General features: G+C 39.0%; 2 protein-coding genes across 3 annotated transcripts; one reads left to right on the forward strand and one right to left on the reverse strand.

Annotated features, from left to right (window-relative positions):
* Positions 1 to 4,094: 4,094 nt before the first annotated feature.
* LOC107804205 (binding partner of ACD11 1) lies at positions 4,095 to 12,714 on the reverse strand. 2 transcript variants are annotated; one of them, XM_016628054.2, is made up of 5 exons: positions 12,559 to 12,714; positions 5,667 to 5,770; positions 5,378 to 5,453; positions 4,865 to 4,948; positions 4,095 to 4,773 (listed from the first exon to the last, which is right to left on the reverse strand). In XM_016628054.2, the coding sequence occupies exons 1-5, from the start codon at positions 12,562 to 12,564 to the stop codon at positions 4,216 to 4,218; spliced, it is 828 nt and encodes a 275-aa protein (XP_016483540.1). In that variant the 5' UTR covers positions 12,565 to 12,714; the 3' UTR covers positions 4,095 to 4,215. The 2 variants fall into 2 exon arrangements, with proteins under 2 accessions (XP_016483540.1, XP_016483539.1); XM_016628053.2 differs by lacking the exon at positions 12,559 to 12,714 and adding an exon at positions 8,275 to 12,478.
* Positions 12,715 to 13,191: 477 nt separating this feature from the next.
* LOC107804203 (uncharacterized) lies at positions 13,192 to 13,875 on the forward strand. Its single transcript, XM_016628045.2, has one exon. The coding sequence runs from the start codon at positions 13,192 to 13,194 to the stop codon at positions 13,873 to 13,875; it is 684 nt and encodes a 227-aa protein (XP_016483531.2).
* The last annotated feature ends 7,991 nt before the right edge of the window (positions 13,876 to 21,866 follow it).

Raw genomic sequence — 21,866 nt, forward strand, 5'->3', positions numbered from 1 at the left:
GCAAGTCGTAGAGGTTGCAACTTAAAACCCTTCTGCTCTTTTCAGCTGGAATGGAAGTACATAGACAACCTAAAACAGACTGACTGAATTAGCACAAGATATATACTCCCGGTCCCGGAGAAACAAAAATATATACATACATCCAGAGATTGTTATTTCATTTCTTCAAATTCTTCCTTGGATGGATGATATACGTACGGCACGGGCCACTCTTTCATTGTGTCAGTCCAATCAAATTCATTCCTAGTAAGCTGATTGGCTTTGTCTTTTTGTGCCATCATTATTACTTCTGCAATTCAGAGGAAAATGTTGAATTTCCAATCCATACTCTTTTACGCTTATATTGCCACCCTTTTTTTTACTCCCTTAACCATCCCTTGCTTCAGCCTGCAGAATTAAATAAATAACCATTTCTGTGAAGATTTTACTATGTGCATCACAAACTTAGTATTAGTTATATGAGAGTGCTCATATATATATATATATATATATATATATATATATATATATATAACGAAGTCTTCATCTTATTTTACTCGTGTGAGCACGGCATAGACTCACTTTCATCAAATCTTAGAATTCTTGATAAAAAAAAGTGTGCAGATTAAACTGAATAGATGAAAAAAAGTACTACTAAAGTAAGGAGGGATTTATGAGTACAGCTGAACTTGTTGCTTTAGACTCGAATTATGTATACATATTAAAAATGTACTCGCACTCCTTATAAATCCACCTATTCTAAATTCATGAATCGCCTCAAGACGAAAGGAGATTTCCAGAAGAAGGTTTACCATCTCGTAATCCAATTGTTCTTTTGCGGATAAGTAGAAGCGTACATGTTATTGTTATTGTTGTTGTTATTATTATTATTATTATTATTATTATTATTATTATTATTATTATTATTATTATTATTATTATTAAAATTTAAAACCACATTGACGGTTACTTTTTTCTTACATTAAATTTTTCTTAAAAACAAAATTGCAATGCGATGATCAAAATGTAATTTGAGTATATATTTTGAGATTTACATTGTTGTCTAATAGTAGTTGTTTACTCACATTATATCAAAGGTCAACCATCTTTTTTAACTTTCCTTCTCAAACGATCTTCAACCAATTCCATCCATAAATATATTTTTTCCCGAAAGTGTGTAGTTTGATGAGTCAGGGGTTGGGCTAGAATTTTTGGAGCCCATTTATAAATGAGGCTTTTAAGCCCGGCCCGAGTAAGTCTGTGGCCCGTGAGGCTTGACTGAGGCTGGGTCGGCCCGTGGACTTAATAAAAATATGTATTTGAAATATATAAAATATAAAAATTATACGACACAAAAAATATTAGGAAAAGTATCCAAGCTTAAAGTTTATTAAGCTCATCATATTAAAAGATAAAAGTCTTAAAACAATAATTATTTTTAAAAATTTAATTATTCTTAATATTTAACTAATTAATATTGCATATGAATTGTAGATGTAGATGAAAGTGAATATATTAACACAACATTCTCACAAGAGGATTCAAATGTGTTTGATGAAGATGATGTGTTGGATATCCCGTAAGCATCATGCACGTTCTCTTGAATAGTTTGTTTTGGGTTTTGACTTTTAATGAATGAAATATTAGTGTTGTCTTTTACTTTTTTAGTGTTTATCATATAGTTGAACAATATAAAAAGTTATTAAGTTTTGTGAAATTTTTCCAATAAGTTTTTTTAATTTTTAAATATTTATCTTTTTTAGGTTAGAACTTAAAGAAAAAATATAAAACTATATTTTAAAAAATGATGGGCTGGCCCGTGGGGCCCGCGGCTCACATAGGGCTGGGGTGGGCTGACTATTATAATGCCCATTAAAATGGTGGGTTAGCTCAGCCCATCAATTGCTAAATCACACGTACTGGGTAAGCTTGACCCAACCCATATTGACAGCTCTAATGAGTTACGAATGGAAAAGATAATAAAAAAAGGAATCGTAATATTACAAGCTCAACTTTAGTGATCATCTAACCATTACTGTCCAGTGAAACTATTTCTACTCGCTTTTAAATATGTGGCACAAAAAATTCATAATTTTCTAGACAGTTTGGTGGCCAATAGATCATGAGTTAAATCACTCTCGCTTACTAAGATTGATCAATACGAAGCAGATAAAGCGAATTTCAACACCAATTGTTAATACTCCTTCCATCTCAAAAAAATCCTAGTAATATTTGACTTGACACAAACTTTAATAAAGAAAAGAAAGACTTTTAAAATACAACAATAACATCCTAATATAATCCCACAAGTGGGATCTGGAGAGGGTAATATGTACGCAGACCTTACCCCTATCCCGAGGGGTAGAGAGGCTGTTTCCAGGAGACCCTCGGCTCAAGAGAGCAACAAGAGACGATATATTAGTACTATCAATAGACTCATAATAAAATAACATAAAATAACAAAATAACAGCAATATAAGAAATATAGGAAATACGAAAAGGATGGAAAGTATACTAATATCCAACAGATAAAGCCCTGCATCAGTAGCTGATCAGTAGCATCCTAAGACTAACTCCTAACTGGCTAGTCTCACTCTAGTGCGTTGTAGAAATATTCACAACTTGCCCCTAACCTACAACCTTAATGCTCAACCTCCACAATTCCCTGTCAAGGGCCATGTCCTCAGTAATCCTAAGTCGTGTCATGTCCTGCCTGATCACCTCTCCCCAATACTTCTTAGATCTCCATCTACCTCTCCTCGTGCCCACCACGGCCAGTCGCTCACACCTCTTCACTGGTGCATCAGTGCTCTTCCTCTGAATGTGTCCGAACCATCTGAGTCTTGCTTCCGGCATCTTATCCTCTATGGGAGTCACGCCCACCTTCTCTCGAATATCTTCATTCCTAATCCTATCCATTCTTGTATGCCCGCACATCCATCTCAGCATCTCATCTCTGCTACTTTCATCTTCTGGATGTGTGAGTCCTTAACCGGCCAACCCTCGGTCCCATACAACATAGCAGGCCTAACCACTGCTCTATAAAACTTACCTTTTAGTAACGGTGGCACTTTCTTGTCACACAAGACTCCCGTCGCTAACCTCCACTTCATCCACCCCACCCCTATACGGTGTGTGACATCCTTGTCGATCTCCCCGATCTCCTGAATAACTGACCCAAGGTACTTGAAACTACCCCTCTTAGGAATGACTTGAGAGTCAAGCCTCACTTCCATTCCGGCTTCCGTCGGCTCGGAAAGACTTTTAAAATATGTAGCCTTAAATAAGTCATATATCACTTATGTGACTGTAAAAATTTTAAAACTTGCTTTCTAAAACCTGCATAGCATTTATGTGACTATAAATGCTTCCAATTAATAAAATAGTAAAAGGTATCAAAATTTTTTGGAGCGGAGGGAGTATTCATTATGAAATTGAAATATTTTGGGAAGATCAAACAGATGTATCCCCTCCAAAGTGTAATTCATACTGATCATCATAGGTTGTGTAACTAGGGGTGGCAAACGGGCGGGTCGGGTCGAATATGGGACGGATCAAAACGGGTAATTAAAAAACGGATAAATTATCCGATCCGGCCCATATTTAATATGGATAAAAAAGCGGTTAACCGGCGAATAATATGGGTAACTATATAATCTATGATTTCTTGAATATGATTATTTTTGGGAGAGTTCCTAGTCTCCCAAACTTGAAAAACCCTCAATTTGAGGCTTTACATATGTAAAAGTTAAATCCATTAGGTATCCATTTTTTAAATGGATACTATGATTCTTTATCCATATTTGACCCGTTTTTAAAAAGTTCATTATCCAACCCATTTTTAATGGATAATATGGATGGTTAACTGTTTTCATTTAACTATTTTGCCACCCCTAGCTGCAACTATCCTTTACTTATCCCCGTCTACAGACTCAGAAATGGCCAGTCTAATCAACTAATGCGTTTGTCCGTAGAATTGTTGCATCACAATTTCAGGCGGCTGGCTACTCCCAAAAGCCAAATTCTAACAATTTTCTCCCAAGTGGAGGGACGGTAACAAGATTCAACTTTTGACATGGACTCGGATGGCCCAGCAAGAATATTCAAGGTTCCAATTCCCAGATTAAACAATGTCCTTGTATAACTAGCGCACCTAACCATACATAATAACAGGCTAAACTTCAAATCAAACAAGTGAAATTGTGCACCAGTTATTAAGAAATATTTTTAGGCAAGCTAAAAGATTAAGCCCTTAGGCGAAAGGGCCCTGGTAGGTTCCTCGTTTGGTGCAGCTTTTGGAGATTCTGAGGAGACGTGTACTTGAGCATCAGCTGAATTGCCTGCAGGGTCTTCCGCCAATCTTTCCTTCGTCTTCTGGCCAACTTCAGCTGCAGCCTTGGTGACCCGATTGAAAGCACCAGTTACCCATGATGTTCCAGTCAAAACATATCTGTTCTTCATGATGACAGTTCCAGCATTGTTAACTGTCTGCTCAGCAGCTGCAATTGCTGATTTTGTCTTTTCAGAAACCTGGAACTTCTGGTCAATTTCTTTCACTTTTTCATTCACAACGGTTGCTCCTGTAGTGATTTTCTCGCTAAGGCCAATTTTTTGGTCTAAAGAAGCAACTTTGGCTGAGGCAGTCGACGTGAACTGGTGTTTGTCGTCGAATGCTTTGGCCTTGTTAACTGCATCCTTGCCCAAGATAAAGCCCATTGCTAACATGCTGCTCACAACATCTTCTGCCTTTTGAATAGCAGATCCAGCTCCAGCTACATTTTTTATTTCAGTTGCCTGCAGAAATAAAAAAGGTACAAACCTGCTATGGACAACCATGTGATGGATAAAACAAGAAACAATGCCGTAAGTATTGAAATATACATACTGTAGGTAGCACTGAAGCAGTAGGCGGAAGCTGGTACTCAGGATCAAGGGCTACTGTGATGGACTGGCCAACAATTGTAGCTCCCTAGAAATCCCAAATAAGCTTATTAAACTAATATGTATAAACAAACAACAATTAAACTGTGTTCAAATTCAGCAACTTCATCCTATCACTACCATAAGACTTCAGATGGAACAAAGAAAAGGAGACAATTTAAACTTGTGTGCTCATATATACAACTGTTCTCTTTCCTTCCCATTTCTAGACAAACCAGGAATAACAGCATCCAGGAAACATAGAGTAATTTGAACTTTAATAACAAAGTTATCCCGACTCCTTTTAACAACCCTGGCGGACTAAATAAGGGGATAAAATATAGGGAGAAAAAAACTAAAAAAATAATAAAAATAAAAAGAGGGATTGCATAATCAAATAAAGTTATACTTGGAAGAAATTTATTAACAATATGATAAAGATTTACAGCTGCGAAAAGGCCGATGAAAGTAAACATACTGAAAGAAGAACTGCAGTCTCTGCACCCTGAGGATCCTTGAACATGACATAAGCAACTTGAGACAGCTCGTCCTCACTAGAGAAAGAATATAAAAGTAACTTGAATGAGGCAATAATATTAATCATCGATCAGTTACCATTACAATGGCTGCTTTTAAATTCTCATATGCAGATTTCTTTCTTCTTATTTCTTTATTATCCGAAGATCAAACTAAATCTAAATAAAATAAGCTTAGTGCTCAAAACAAATCCAAAAAAGAAGAAAACACTTGCTACAACAAACACTTACCTTCTCATCTCAACAAACTCTATATCCCCAGAAAATGAAAAGAACTCCTTGATGTCTTGTTGTGAAGCACCAAAAGAAACATTGCTGACTCTCACAGTTGTAACCTGTCACGACAAACAATTAAAAGGATTAGCATGACTTGAGAACACAAGACAAAGCGACTTCTTTCTTCTATCTCCTTCTTTTTGTCTTTTGCGTAAAATCTCATATAAGCTGGAATTTTCACTTATTGATAAAATGGAAGTTAGAGTACAATATCACGTATAAACTATTTACAGAATGGATACACTATTATCATTATATTAGTGTGAAATTTCATAAAACTCCTTCATAGAAGCAACTGAATCAAGTTGATTCACAAACCTTGATTCCTTAACGACACCTTTCCTGTGCCTTGTCTATGTTGGGGCAAGATTAGAATAGTCCAATTGTCTAAATGAGTGCAAGAGTGATATAAGAACAGAGTGTATACAAGTATAATCTAAAAAAATTATTAAGCATAGACGTGATGTAGCAAACTTGGCATTTCCCATGAGATCTGTTAAACCACCGGCAAACAGTGTGTATTCAAGAATGTATAATCTAAAAAAATGAAATAAATTCTTTTACGTAAAAGCCAAGCCAGCAAGGATATCAAAGGTGATCAAAAGAAAATATTGCACTAATCTGTATAATACAGTTTTTTACTCCATCAAATGCTACCATGTTTCTCTCTTTCCATGTTGTCCACATTAACACTAGCGGAGATGCTTCTCATGCTCTCTTTATATGCCTTTCCATCTGAATTTTCATCCCGGAAGCATAATCCATCTGCAACGAGGACAATGACATCTGCTCCTCATTACTTACACATGAAGCACTAACTATGTAGATTTTCCTTTTTCTCCCCTCAAGTTCATCGCTGGTAAGATGGCTCCCCATGCCGTTGTAAAGGTGAAGAAGGAAGTTTTTTTCAGGATCCAAATGATGAGTTTCCCTTTCAGCAATATGTTATAATTTTTCAAGTTCAAAAATAATATGACCTCACCGTGAAAATGCCATCCTTCCACCCTTCCCATATCCATCCATATCTGCCTATGAATGAGATTTCAAGCTTAACATAACAGCCCGAGCAATATCTTACGATCCTTCATTTCCAAGTCCTACATTTTTCTTCTATAATTTAGATCCAAAATTTCTCCTTGTTCCTTGTATATCTGAGCCACTGCTGATGATAAAAATAATGGAAATGAACATCAATTGACCATCTTTGTTCCCAAAAACTCAGGGTAGTCTCTGTACAAATGGGACATTCCTATAGAAATCATCCTAAGCATTCATTATGCTCCTCCATAGTGCTATACCGTACAGCTAGGCTATTTGTTTGGTCATCCTACCCCATTTAAACTCCATATTTGTGGAACTAGATCGTTCTCCACAGCACTTGATCTACTACTCCAAACTTCCAATTCACATTCCTTATAGAACTCTGCTGAACATCCCCTCAAACTCTTGTCCCTAAGTCTCTCATCATCAAAGGAGAAGTGACTTATCCCAATTGACAACATAGTGACTTTTACACCTTGCCATCTCGAGTTCCACAGAAAATCTCTATTTAGTATCCTCAAACTTTGATAGGTCTTATTCCTAGACACGGTGCTCTTAATCAATCTCATTCCGGCTTCCAACAAAAATCATTCACCACCCTGATAACCTCTTTTCGACTCTGTTAATCACTCAACTTCATGCAACAAAGTTCTTACGCATTGCACCCAGATGTAGTCTCAATTAAGCCGCCATAAAGGATCCAGACATACAAAAAAATCATTTGTCAAATGTTAGATATTATCCAATAGGAATAATTTGACACTTCTTCTGATTTATCCTGAAACCCGAGAATACTTGAAATGCTAGCAGTGTGCTCTTTAGATCATGAACCAGCTTATATGACACTTTTTTCACTCTACGATGTCCTAAATGTATCATTTCATGCACTAATAAAATTTCTATATGACTTTCACAAGTTTTAACAATTCAAATTCATCTAGTTTTCCAAATTTTAAACTTTGTATGATATTTTCTGTATGAAACTAATTTTGCTACTATTACTTTAAATTGTATTAGTAATGTATTTAAATGTTAAATTAACATTTTAATGTGTCAAATCAACCAACCATTATATAAAATAGGACTAACACGTGAAAGCAACCTCAAATATCGAAGAACATAAACCAAATTTCACTTTTCACCTTAGATTAAGGCAACATACATATTTTTTTTAAAAAAAAACAAAGTACAAAGTACAAAGTACAATTATAGATTATAATTTACAGAATTATAGATTGAAACAAGTGCTTACTGTTTATTTAGAAAATATAATTAGCATATTTCCAAAGCTGATTATGCTATGACAATTAACTTAACTTTATATCTTTGATTTATATTAGAAACAAAATGGCAGAGGATTTATCCCGTGGTAATCGAAAGGATCCCAATTGGAAATATAATCACTTGAATGATCCCAATAATACCACGAGAGTTACTAGTAATTTTTGCGGGTAAACAACTACGGTATAAATCGGGCAAAACAACATCTAGTTGGAAATTTCAAAAATACAACAAAGTGTACCTGATGTCCTCCGGAAGCTCGGGAAGAATTGAAAGCTTCCATGGAGAGAAAAAAAATTAAGGAAAGATATTTCTGCTATAGAGTATCTTAAACATGATGAGTCTGATTATTAAGATGTTTATGAAGAGGATGAAATCATTCCTAAAAGAAAAGGTGGGGGGAAGGGGGGAACCCTTCCTGGTGGACTTAGTAAGAAATTAGCTAAGGGTAAAGGAAAAGGCCCTATGGGTGTATATTTGCAAGGTCAAGGGCAACTTAGGCAGACATGTATCAAAGATTCATATGACAAAAAAGCAAGAGCAATGACTATCCAAAAAGTTGCTCATTTCTTTTACGATGCTGGCATACCATTCAATGTTGCTCATCTGAAAAGCTTTAAGGAGGCTATTGATGCTATTGAAAGGTATGGACCAAATTTGAAGCTTCCAAGTTAACATGAATTAAGGGTTCCATTACTAAATAAGGAGGTAGAGTTGACTAATGAACTTTTAAATAGACATAGAGAAGAATGGGTAAAGCATGGATGTTCCATTATGGCAGATGGATGGACAGATAGGAAGCAAAGAACATTAATAAACTTTTTGGTGAATTCTCCATGTAGTACAATGTTTATGGAGTTCATTGATGCATCTTCATTTAACAAAACTAGAGAGAAACAATGTGAGCTACTTGATAGATATGTGGAGCGTGTTGAAGCAAAATGTAGTTTAAGTTGTAGTGATATTGGCAGCAACTTTATATTGGTTGGTAAGTATTTACTTTAAGAATACTCAAGTTCTGATTTCTCATATATGTTACTATATAATATAATTAAGTATTCTCTTTTTATTTTAGGCCAACTCCTACAACAAAGAGAAAACACATATACTGGATGCCTTGTGCAACTCATTGTATAGATCTTATTGTAGAAGACATAAGCAAGCTTCCAGTCATTAAGAGAAGTATAACTCTCAAAAAAGCAATTGCAGTTGTTGATATCATCTATGGTCATACATGAGTCATTAATATGATGAGAGACTTCACAAAGAGAAAAAAATTGGTGAAATACGGAATTACTCGATTTGCCACGAGTTTTCTAACTTTGCAAAGGCTACATAATCAAAAGACTAAATTTGCAAACCATGATTACATGGGTAAATAGTAAATGGCCAAGAAAACCACAGGGAAAAGTTACAACTCATACTATATTAATGCCTGCATTTTGGAATCAAGTTGTTAACATATTGAAGATAATGGGACCTCTTAGAGCTAAAGAAGCCATCACAAAATCATTTGAGGAGAAGTCTAGAAAGTACAAAGATATTTTTGAGATCATTGATCAAAGATGGGAATGCCACTTGACCATTACATGCAGGCGGACATTATTTGAATCCAGAGTATTCTATCAAGATCCAGCCATTGAGAATTGTAAAGAGAATAAATGGACTATATGCTTGTATTCAGAAATTGGTTCCGTGTATTGAAATTCAAGATACGAATGTATCTGAATTACCGTTATATACAAGAGCTTAGGGGCAATTTGGACTTCCAATGGCAAAAAGATCAAGAGCAACGAGGTCTCCAGGTACATGAAAATTCAATTACAAATAACCATTCAAGGCTTCACGTACAATATTTACTTACACTAAGTTACTTATATCTTTTTCAGCTAAATGGTGGAATCTATATGGAAATTCAGCCCCTCATCTCCAAAATTAGCAATTAGAATCTTGAGCTTAACCGTTGGTTCAACTGGTTGCGAGCGTAATTAGAGTGTGTTTGAACATGTGGGCTACATATAACTATTCCTTATTTTAATTTATTTGGTTAATTAATACAAACTTACAATGTTACTAACAGTAAGTAAAATAATTCATGTGCAGATCCATAGCAAGAAGAGGAATAGATTAGAGCATAAAAGATTGCATGATCTAGTGTATGTCAAGTATAATTGTGCTCTAAGTACTCACTTTGACTTGCGGAATATCATCGATCCAATCTCATTGGATTATAGTGATCATAGTAATGAGTGGTTGGTTGGAGAAATGGGGGTAAGTTTTGAAGCAGAGGATGAATTGGTGTTTGAGGGAGATGATAACTTAACTTGGGGCGATGTGGCTAGAGCATCAGGAATTGAAGATGCGCAAATGTAACGGCACGCCATGTCCTTTTACTTTCTAGAGCATCGTTCCCCTATTTAAGACTTATCGTATGTGCTTTTACTGTTTATGACTAGCGGGGATGGTTGGTTTGGCTTTGGAAGGGTTCGGGTTAAATTCGGAACACTTAGTTTCATAATAGTGGCCTATGGTGACCAAGTTTGACTTGAGTCAACACTTTAAGTAAACGATCTCGGAATCGGGATTTGAACAGTGACGAAGTCACATGTTCATAAGGGTGGTCAACTGACCACCCTTTATCAGAAAATTACACTATGTATATAGGTAAAATATTATGTTTTAAAGGTATATAACACATATTGAACACCCTTTGTCGGAAATTTTTTCACTTATTTCAAATTTGAATACCCTTGGGAAAATTCCTAACTTCGCTACTAGATTTGAAGGTCTCAATAGGTTCGTACGATGATTTTGGACTTGCGCGCATGCTTGGATCGAGTTTCAGGTGGACCAGGAGCGTTTCGGCGCTTATTGTTGAATGTTGGCGTCTTGAAAGTTTTAGAGTTTTCTAAATTTGATTTGAAGTAGACTTTAGTGCTATCAATGTCTGTTTGGGATTCCAAGCCTTGGAATAGGTTCGTATTGTGATTTTTGACTTGTGCGCAAAATTTGGCACCATTCCGAGTTGTCTAAGTATCGTTCATCGCATTCGGAATTGGTTGAAATGAGTTTGAAGTTTAGAAGTTGATTAATTTGATTTTGAGGTGGGATTCTTGGTTCCGATGTTATTTTAAGTGTTACGAGACTTCGAGTAGGTCTGTAGTATGTTTATGGACTTATTGGTACATTTGGAGGGGAGCCCGGGTGGCTCGGGTGAGTTTCGGACCACCCAGAGCAAAGTTGAAGTTGGCTGAAATTGCTGGTGTGTTGGTGTGCTTCGTGATGGCGAAGGTTGTCCCGCGATCGCGAAGAAGGCTGGATAGGAGTCTGAGATATTGCTCTTCGCGAATGCGAGGAGGGCCCCGCAAACGCGATGGAGGAACTGGTTCCTCTTCGCGAACGCGAAGCCACGGCTGGAAGGCTATTGGCCTTCACTTCTGGGAGATGGTGCATCGCGAACGCGACTGGTCTGTTGCCAACGCGAAGAGGAGCTGGCTACTTGTTGGTATATGGACATGTAGGTCAAAGATTTTCTTTTCCCGAAAAGGTCAGAGACTGAACATACAAAGAAGTCGAGGCTTAGGAACAAGCATCTAGTTCAACCTTTCAGGATGGAGGAACATAAGCAAAAGCAGAGTGCATGGTCGGTCTCCTAGTACACTGAAACTCCCTCTGCATGCACACCATCTAGGTGGAGCAAAATCACCCTCCATGTCTCACACTTTCATCAACTACAGTTGGCAGCCTATGACAAGCAGAAAGAATGAGTAATCCCATACTTGTTTCTTTTGGAAAAGAGATAACTTCCTACGTACAGCTGTGGAAGAGTGACCAAGTGATCAACCCGGAGCAGCCATTCTATAGCCTCGAACAAGTATAAAAGGGGAACTCCGAACTCCTCCATGACCAAAAAGGGGAAAGAGGGCCGGGGACAGCCCTTGAATACATTAGTGCAAGACTTTTGTTTCTATTTTGAGCAGTATTTTTATCTTACCTGCCTTGATTATCTAATAATGAACATTACTAACTTGAATGTCGAAAGGGCACTAGTTCATCCGGTCCATCACGGACATATGTTGACTTTGTTGATTTGTGAGGGTCGTGCTAGTGGCCCAACCCCAGAACCAACCGAAAAACTCGTGTGCATTAGAATAGAGATCTTGGGAGGTCATTCGCAGATCATCGTAGAGACCAATATTTGGAAGCAACAACTAATATTAGTTGTTCAACAGTACTGTTAGGCAGTAGCTAAAACCCATGTGTTAGGGTATCACACAGCAGAGAGAGAAAACAACCAGGAAAAGATTGAAGGTTAACTCAACAAACAGCCAAAAAGAAAAAAGGGAAATCTAGTGCAGCACACAGCGAATGACCTCTCGCTCAAACACAATTAAAAAAACAAAACACACTTGATTGGATCAAATAGAACAGACGGTCACAAATGTAGGAAAAAAAGGTGATTTACAAACATAAAAAGAACTATATAAGGAAAAAACAGCAGCGAATAAATGGTTAAGGTACTCACCGACATTGAATAGCAGAAAGCAGACCGCAGATCAAAACCACGAAAAGAAAGACTGACTTGGGGGATTCAAAAACACAGTCCAAGACCGCTAGGGGACTGATTACACCTTGGAACGTCAACGTGAAACGTGCGAGAGAAAATAGAGAAAATGGACACACACACATCGACGTGCAATTTACGAGGTAAGTGACATTATGGCGAATCTTTTTTGGTTAAAATATCTTTTAGGGGTAGTTCGGTACCATGATTAAGCAAAAATAATGCTGGTTAAAAATTTAGTACCTTGTTCCTTGTTTAGTTACTAATTTTGGAATAAGTTATCCCAAAATTAAATATAGTATCGAAATAATTTATTAGTACTTGTCAGATGGTGGAATAGTAATCTCAGGATAAGCAGTAAAATTGATAATTCCATAATTAATTCAACATACTAAATAGTCAATAAGAAATAATACTATGATAACTAATCCCAGATTAACTAATAACAGCATAACATGTCTTTAAACCATACTAAAGATTAGTATTATGATCCTTGGCTGCCGAAATAACAGGTCGTTGCATGACAAAGAGGTATCGAGTTCCCGGAATTCCACTTATACTAGACTTTCAGAGTATAATTTCAATGTTAGCTTAATGGAGCTGGTATCGGCAATGAGAAACATCAAGGAAGCACGGTTCCTGAGGCCGATGAGATTCGATCCCAGCCAAAGGGATCCTAATTTATGGTGCGAATATCACGGGACTCATGGCTACCAAACTGGGGACTGCTGGCATCTGCGCGAGGAGGTGGCAATGTTGTTGAAGAATGGCCATCTCAGGGAATTCTTAAGTGATCGGGCCAAGAACAATTACGGTCACAGTCGAGACAGCGCAGAACCATCGAAAATAGGGGAAGACTCTCGTCGACTAACTATTAACATGATTTTCGAGGGGAACGAGATCAATGGTGTAACTTTCACAGTAGCCAAGAAGACAAAGGTATCAGTGACTCATAGCAAGAGACTTCGAGAAGTCGCCGAAGATGACATCACCTTCATGGAAGAAGACGTTGATGGACTTCTTCTTCCGCACAACGATGCCCTCGTAATTTCTCTTAACATTCTAGATTTCAAAATTAAATGTGTTTTGGTTGACCTAGGAAGTTCTGCCAACATCATTCAATGGAATGTGCTAGAACAAGCCAAACTTACAAGAAGCATCATTCCGGCAACAAAGCTCCTCATCGGGTTCAATTTAGCGAGCTTGACAACCCGGGGGGAGATCTTGCTACCCAAGAATGTCGAAGGGGTCACAAAGACCACCTCATTCAATGGATAGTGACATGTCTATAACATAATTCTCGACAGACTATGGTAACATGAGATAAAAGATGTGCCATCGACATATCACCAATTACTGAAATTCCCAACTCCAGAGGGAATCAAACAAATAAGGGGAGATCAACTGACAGCAAGGGAAATGAACACGGTATCGATTTCCAGCAGTAAAGGGAAGTAACTCAACACATAGAAATTATAGGAATCGATGCCTACTCCTAAACCAAGCGAAGATGACAAAGGGGATGAGTCGTCGGAATCTCACCGGGTACCAGGTATTTTCAGGTACCGAAAGAAACAGACACGACTAAGTCCACAACAAAAGAACTCGAACAAGTGGCTTTGTTCAAAAAATTCCCGGAGAGAAAATTTCACTTGGGGACAGGATGCAACCCTGAGCTCAGGTCAGGATTTATTGATTTCCTTAAAGCTAACATTGACTATTTCGCATGGTCGCACACTGATATGACAGATATCCCACTAGAGGTAGCCATGCACAAGTTAAGTTAGGACCCAAGCATCCCACTTGTAAGGTAGAAGAAGAGCCCAATAGTCGAGGTCAGAAACAGGTTTGTCAAAGAAAAGGTAACTCGATTACTTGATATTGGTTCAATTCGGGAGGTAAAGTATCCCGACTGGATAGCTAATGTAATTGTAGTTCCAAAAAAGAATAAGAAATTTTGAATGTGCATAGATTATAAGGACTTGAATAAGGCATGTCTGAAAGACTCGTTCCCACTGTCAAACATCGATCAAATGACTGACATAGAGTTAATGAGTTTCTTTGATGCCTATTCTGAGTACAATCAAATTAATATGAACATGGAGGATTAGGAAAAAACTTCGTTCATAACGAAATTTGGCACATATTATTATAATGTGATGCCCTTCGGGCTTAAAATTGCAGGAGCCACTTATCAGAGGCTTATGAACAAGATGTTCGAAAAATAGGTAAAACAATGGAATTATACATAGATGATATGCTGGTCAAGTCTTTGAATGCAGGTGACTATTTAAAACACCTCTAAGAAATCTTCGATATCCTAAGGCAGCACAACATGAAGCTCAACCCCGAAAAATGCGCGTTCGGAGTTAGCTCCGATAAATTCTTGGGTTTCATGGTGTCACAAAGAGGGATCGAGGTAAATTCTGATAAGATCAAATCCATCAAGGACATCCCAGACCAGCTAACAAGCGTGAAATAAGTCCAAAGGTTAACCGAAAGATTGGCCGCTCTAAGCAGGCTCATTTCTTAATCTTCAAAAAATGTCATCATTTCTTCTCGCTTTTGATGAAGAAGAACAATTTCGAATGGACTCCATAAGAAGACCTGAAACTTTATCTATCAAGCCCTTCGTTACTATCAAAATCGGTTTAAGGTGAATAGTTGCTGATAGACTTACGATCTCGGGGGTAGCAATATGTGCCATTCTAGTCTAGGAGGACGAAGGTATGCAATATCCTGTCTATTATGTTAGCAAAATCTTTTCGGGAGCGGAAACTCGTTATCCGCACCTCAAAAAAATGGCTTTATCCCTCGTAGTCGCTTCTCGAAAGCTTCAGCCTTATTTTAGTGCCACCCGATTGTCGTGGTGGCAACCTTTCCCCTGCGGAATATCCTTCACAAACCTGAGTTGTCAGGGCGGCTGGCCAAATAGGCAGTTGAAATTAGTGAATTTGATATTGAGTATAAGAAAGCGATCAAGTCACAAGTTTTAGCTGACTTTCTAGCCGATTTTAGTCCCGGGTTACTGCCTCTGGCTGCGAAAGAGGCGGTGATGATGTCAGAAATGACATTATGAGTTTGGACCTTGTTCATGGACGGAGCTTATATAGTGAAAGGGTCCAGACTCGGGGTGGTCTTAATCACGTAGGAGAGACCTTGAGGCAGGCTAAAAAATGATTCCTTTAACTAACAATGAAGCCGAGTATGAGGCATTGATTGCAGGACTCAAATTGGCCTGGGGACTGGTCTCCGAGGTCATAAAGTTCAAATATGATTCATAGTTGGTGGTAAACCAAGTTTATGGGATCTTTGACACAAAAGAGGAAGACATGCAACAGTAAGTGATTAAAGTTCAAACTTTACTCACACGGTTCAGGGAGTGGTCAATCACCTACATCCCAAGAGAAGAAAATGTGAAAGCCGATGCATTGGCCAATTTAGGGTCATCCACGGAGATAAAGGGATCAGATTCTAGTACTGTTGTGCAGCTTATACATTCGGTATTGGATGTGGACGGATATAGTGAAGTAAATACAAACAACCTAGTCTAGGACTAGAGGAATGAGTTTATCGATTACCTTTAGCACGACAAGTTGCCTGAAGAATCGAAGGCATCAAGGGCACTCCGTGCCAAAGCAGCTTGGTATAATTTCTGGGGGAGGGGGGCAGTTATATAGAAGGTCATTCCAAGGTCTGTTGGCCCGATTTTTAGGAGCCTCAGAGCCTGAGTACGTCATGAGAGAGGTTCTTGAAGGAATTTGTAGGAATCATTCCAGTGCAGATTCATTGGTCCTAAAATTAGTTAGGATCGGGTAATTTTGGCCACGGATGGAGCAAGATGCGAAGGCATTCGTTCAGAAATGCAACAAGTGTTAGCGCCACGCACAGTTGGTACACCAACCGGAAAAACTCTTGCATTCGGTACTGTCCCCATGGCCATTCATGAAATGGGCGATGGATATAGTTGGACCGCTGCCATCGGGTCCCGAAAAGGTAAGATTTCTTTTAATTTTAACTGATTACTTCAATAAATAGGTTGAATCAATTCCTTACCAAAAAATTGGTGTGCGCGAAGTGGTCGATTTCTTGTGGGAAAACATTATTTGCCGGTTCGAAATACTGAAGGAGATTGCCTGCAACAACGGACCATAGTTCATAGGCTTCAAGGTCACAAAATATCTTGAAGACTTGGAAATTAAAAGTATCACATCTTTATCATACCATCCGAGCGCAAATGGGCAGGTCGAATCAACCAATAAGGTGATTATTCAAAGCCTCAAAAAAAGGTTGGAAGTAGCCAAAGGCAAGTGCTTGAAGAGTTATCGAGAGTGTTGTGGGCATACCGTATGACGACTAAGTCGAGCATGGGAGAGACAGTTTATTCTCTCGTATACGGTGTAGAAGCTCTGATCCCTGTGGAAGTAGGAGAACCGACCTTGCGGTACTTCCGGGCAGACGAAGAAGCAAATAATGAGGCATTGCTTGTAAAATTGGAGCTTCTTGATGAATGTAGGGACTTGGTGCACATAAGGATGGTGGCCTAGAAACAAAGAATGGAAAGATACTATAACCGGAGGGCCAATCTCTGCTACTTTAAAATGGGAGATTTGGTTTTGAGGAAAGTGACTTGGAACATCCGAGAGCTCAATGTAGAAAAGCCAGGTCCGACATGGGAAGGCTCCTATCGGGTTTCGGCTATCACCAGGATAGGGTCATACGAACTAGAGAACCATGATGGAGTCAAATTGCCAAGCAACTAGAACGTGACTCACCTCAAAAGGTATTACTGTTGACGGATCCTGCTTATACTGAAAGTATGTGCTGCACTCTTTTTCCCTTCGTCTAGTTTTTATCACAATTGGGTTTTTTCTAGCAAGGTTTTTAACGAGACAACAACAGAAAGCATACTATGAAGGAAACGTCACCAGAGTTAAGACTTTTAAATTATAAGGAATTGAAATAACAAAACACTACAGGATGGTTTGATAGTCTTTGGATCGATGGCAAATTCCTATTGGGAAATAAAACTTGCCATCGGACCAAAGGCTATTCAACCGTTCACAAGTATTTTTCCTCAGAGGAGCAAGACTTCCATTGTTCCAATTCACATACTTTTCATTCGAACACTGGGGGGATATTACGAGAATATGACAACATAATTTCCATGAAAACTTAGACTGCGAGACCTAGGAGCAACAATGTATCATCGGTACCGGGGACTGCACATCTAGCCCCGTAGAAATAAGTTGTACAAGTTAGCCACATGTATTGGCAATTTCTTTTTTAAGCAAACAAATTCTTATGTACTTTGAAGATAGAAGGAATTAAAATGAAGTCCTTTTATTCTTATCTTGTTTCTTGTCCAAATGATGAACTGTTTTTATCATTTGAAAGTTAACTTAAAACTTCAAATGTTAGTGTCGAAATGAACAGGAGACATCCTCTTCAAGAGAATCATAATGATAAGAGGGACCTCTCTTATGAAATCTCCATAGTAAAGGGTTAATTCCCGAAGAGTTTATGCCCGGAACCAAAGGCTATCGAAAGAAAACACACCCGAAGCCTTACTTAATTCGACGCAAAAAAAGAATGAACTTTGCGCAATGCTTAAACAAAAGGTCCTATTTATTTATCAAACATGCCAAACGGCATAAGTAAAAAAATAAAGGAACAGAACAAAAGAAAATAAATCAAAAAAGCTAAACTACATCGCCACCGAAACTCGGGAAAGAGAGGCATCTACTTCCCTAGGAGAAGTCGGCGGATCTGCCGCCACGCAGGATCTTGGTCTTCAAGTTCTTCCTCGATTTATGAGAACTTGGAACCAGTACTAGAAGATTCAATTGTATCAGTCTGAGCCAGACGCGTTCTTGAGTAGTTAACTCCAGTGTTCCGGCCTTGGCGATCTCATTGTTGATATCAATAACACCCCATTTGGCCTCTTCCAAGGTTTTACTCCTTATATGGTACATAGAATGTGTTTTTTTAATGATGAGGGAATCCTATTGGTGTTGACGTTTTGCTTTAAGCCTATCAACCTCGGTCAAAAATCTATCCCGCTCAGATCTCATGGCACTGAAGCTAAGATCGAGATCATGGATTGTGGTTATGTGAAACTTATTTTGTTCCATGATCTTCGTATACCTATCTTCCATCCGAGACCACTTCTCCTCGGCAACAGCAACCTCTTCAACTTTGGAATTCAAAGCTCCTCCAAATTATTTGCTCGTTCAATGAAGCAGACTCGCACTTAGTAGCAACAAGAGCAGCATCTTGAGATTCAGCCCACCTAGCCTTTGTGTCCTAAAGTTGTGCATGTAGCTGAGTGGATTCTTGATTGTGAACCATCATCTCTTGATCACTCTGTTGCAATTGGGCCTCAAGCTCTGGCGCTTCAGCAGCCTTCGTCTCTAGTACCGGAAGGAGTGTGGCGAGTTGATTCCTCTTGGCCAACAGTTGATCCTGCTTGGACATAAGTCCTTCTTTGTCAAGGATCAATCTTTGAAGGCCCTCGAAAATGAGGAAGCTATCCTGCAGAACAAAGATTGGAGTCAGAAACCCTGTTGTAACAAGACGAATAGAAACAAGCAGTGCAAGAGAAGTACTATACCGCTGCTACATTGTGCATTGGCGTTATTCAACATACACTCCCCCGAAAGAGAGTGTATTTTCTTCTTATCTTTTTCTGAAGCCATCAGCTTCAGATAGTTGGCAAGTTCCACCGGCCTGGATAGCATGTGGCACTCCTTTTATACAGAGAGAAAGAGAGAGAGAAAGAGAGAGAGAGAGAGAGATGCTCTTCCTCCCTTGGGGATCTGCGGAAGGAGGGTGAATAGTTATTCCCCAAATTCATGTGGTCAGGGCACTAGGGAGGAGTAACATCCTCCTCTCGGGCATTTGTGTCTCGTGGAGGAGATGTAGTCGTTGCTAGTGATGAAGGCACAACTGGTGTGGAGGGAGATGAAGCAAATGGTGTTGTAGGTTGAGAAGCAGCTCCCGCAGCGGCAATGTTGTTTGATGGTTGCTCATGAATCGAAGGCAAAATAGGCCCAGTATCTTGCCTCATAGGATCGGAAGCAACAACTGGGACTGGAAAGGGAGAATCAACATTCTCTACCAAATCTATTTGTTCCCAATTGTCACCCTCAGTTGGGGTTTTATGCTCTCCATATTGAGCATTTTGTTTAGTTGATGAAGATTATCGTCTCTTTTGGAGGGAAGCATCTCTATCACTAGCTTCCCCGCCATTGTCAATAACCACAACGGTTGTGGTTGGCTCGGGCGTGGTTTTCTTCACTTTCTTATTTTTACCCCCGGTCGAGGAAGAATGCTGCATTTTTGGTTGCTTGTTCTCTAGTCGGGGACTCCGAGAGGAAGCATCTACATCGGAAGAAGACCCGAGGGAACCGGTCCGAGTGAGAGCCTCCTGCAACAACCTCGTAGCCTCTGCCGGATCAGCCAAAACATCCTCCTCAGGGTAGAAAATAGAACCCTGCGGGTGACCTGAATCAAAGAAAAGGGTAAAGTTAGCAAGTTTTCTTATGTACAAAGCTGGAATAAAGGAAGAGTCAGTTTATCGTGGTTCTTGGCCCTCCACCCGTATTTGGGGGCCAACTCCTTTCACCAGTGGTTCTCTGGCGTAGTGATGTCCTAAATCTTCTGAACCATCGGTCCAGGCCTTCAACCCTTGGTGATATCCACCGAGTAGCTGAAATAATGAAAGAAGAAGGGTTAGCAATGACATGAAAATGCCTTTTTTAGAGAAAGAGATAAACTTTGAACTTACATGAACGATTCCAGGATCCGGGGAAAGATGGAGTTGTGGCCGGAATGATACCCCTGGTAGCAATGACGACAAACCGCTCCATTCATCCACAGTCATTGTCATCATCTATGCTGGTAAGCAAGGCGTGGTGGCCATGCTTGCTGAAGTTTATTACTCCCCCACAGAAGATTTTGGGGGAGTAGAGGTTTATCATATGTGCTAGGATGAGGGTCTCCCTTATTTCCAACCACAACCACTGCATACTAGCCACCGTTCGCCACATAGAAGGGCCTACTTGTGCCAAATAGACTTGATACCGGTGGCAGAACTCCAAGATCACATGGTCAAGTCCCTCGCTCAACAAGAATGAGCCAAAAGTAAAGGGGTACGTGTAAACGTACGTAAAACCCTTCTTAGTGAAGGTTACCCACTCCACCAGATCGGAAGCAATAATATTTAGGGCATGGAAGTCATAATCTTCCTTCACATCAGGAATACTGGAAGGGCAAATAGAAGAAGGATATTTGCCAACAACCCAAGTTCGAGGGTTTGAAGTGTAACTTCTCTTCGAAATCTTTGGTAGTGTTAAGATGTTTGGGTATGATGGTGCTCACCACGGGAGGATCAACATAAACATCAGCTTCCTTGTCTTTGCTCCTTATCGGGCCTCCACCAAAGAGAAAACCAGAGTTCTTGGAAGATTTAGTAATGGAAGCCATATGTCACGACCCAATTCTAGTTTAGGCTGTGATGGCGCCCAGCACCATTGCTAGGCAAGCTAACAATGAACAATCTAGTGATTTCCACTTTTATTAAGCTTTCCAAATAGCTAACTTTCCTTAAATTTAAAGAATTTAATGAATAATGGATTTTTAAAGCGAACAAAACAAAAGCAGCTAAATGAAAACATAAATGTAGAAATATAACCCAAAATCATAAGTTTACTACTGTGTGTGTCACGACCCGGATTTTCCACCCTCGGGAATTGTGATGGTGCTTACTAATATAATCTAGGCAAGCCAAACTTTTAATCTAATTACTTCATTAACCAATTATTTCTTTCTAACAAATATAAGACGATAACGTGATAACAACGAAAATTCAAATTTAAGCGAAAGACAACAATAAGATTTATGAAAAAAACTGCATCTGTTACAAATACTTAAGACTTAACCACCCAAAACCTGGTGTCACAGTGTCAAAGACTGTCTAAGATTGCTACATACAAAGTCTAAAGAAATAACAGTACACTGTTTCTGAATAAAAGGAAAATGAAATAGGAAATAGGGGCAGAGGGAGACGTCAGGGCCTGCGGACGCCTGCAGGTCTACCTTGGGTCTCCGGATGGACTGAAGGAAGCCTCCAAGCTACTGTCTAAAAGCTGCTCCGGGATCTGCACATAGTGCAGAGTGTAGTATCAGCACAACCGACCCCATGTGTTGTTAAGTGTCCAGCCTAACCCCGGCGAAGTAGTGATGAGGCTAGGACCAGACTACCATAA

This window comes from Nicotiana tabacum, chromosome 20, assembly GCF_000715075.1.
Source record: "Nicotiana tabacum cultivar K326 chromosome 20, ASM71507v2, whole genome shotgun sequence".
Classification (NCBI taxonomy): domain Eukaryota; kingdom Viridiplantae; phylum Streptophyta; class Magnoliopsida; order Solanales; family Solanaceae; genus Nicotiana; species Nicotiana tabacum.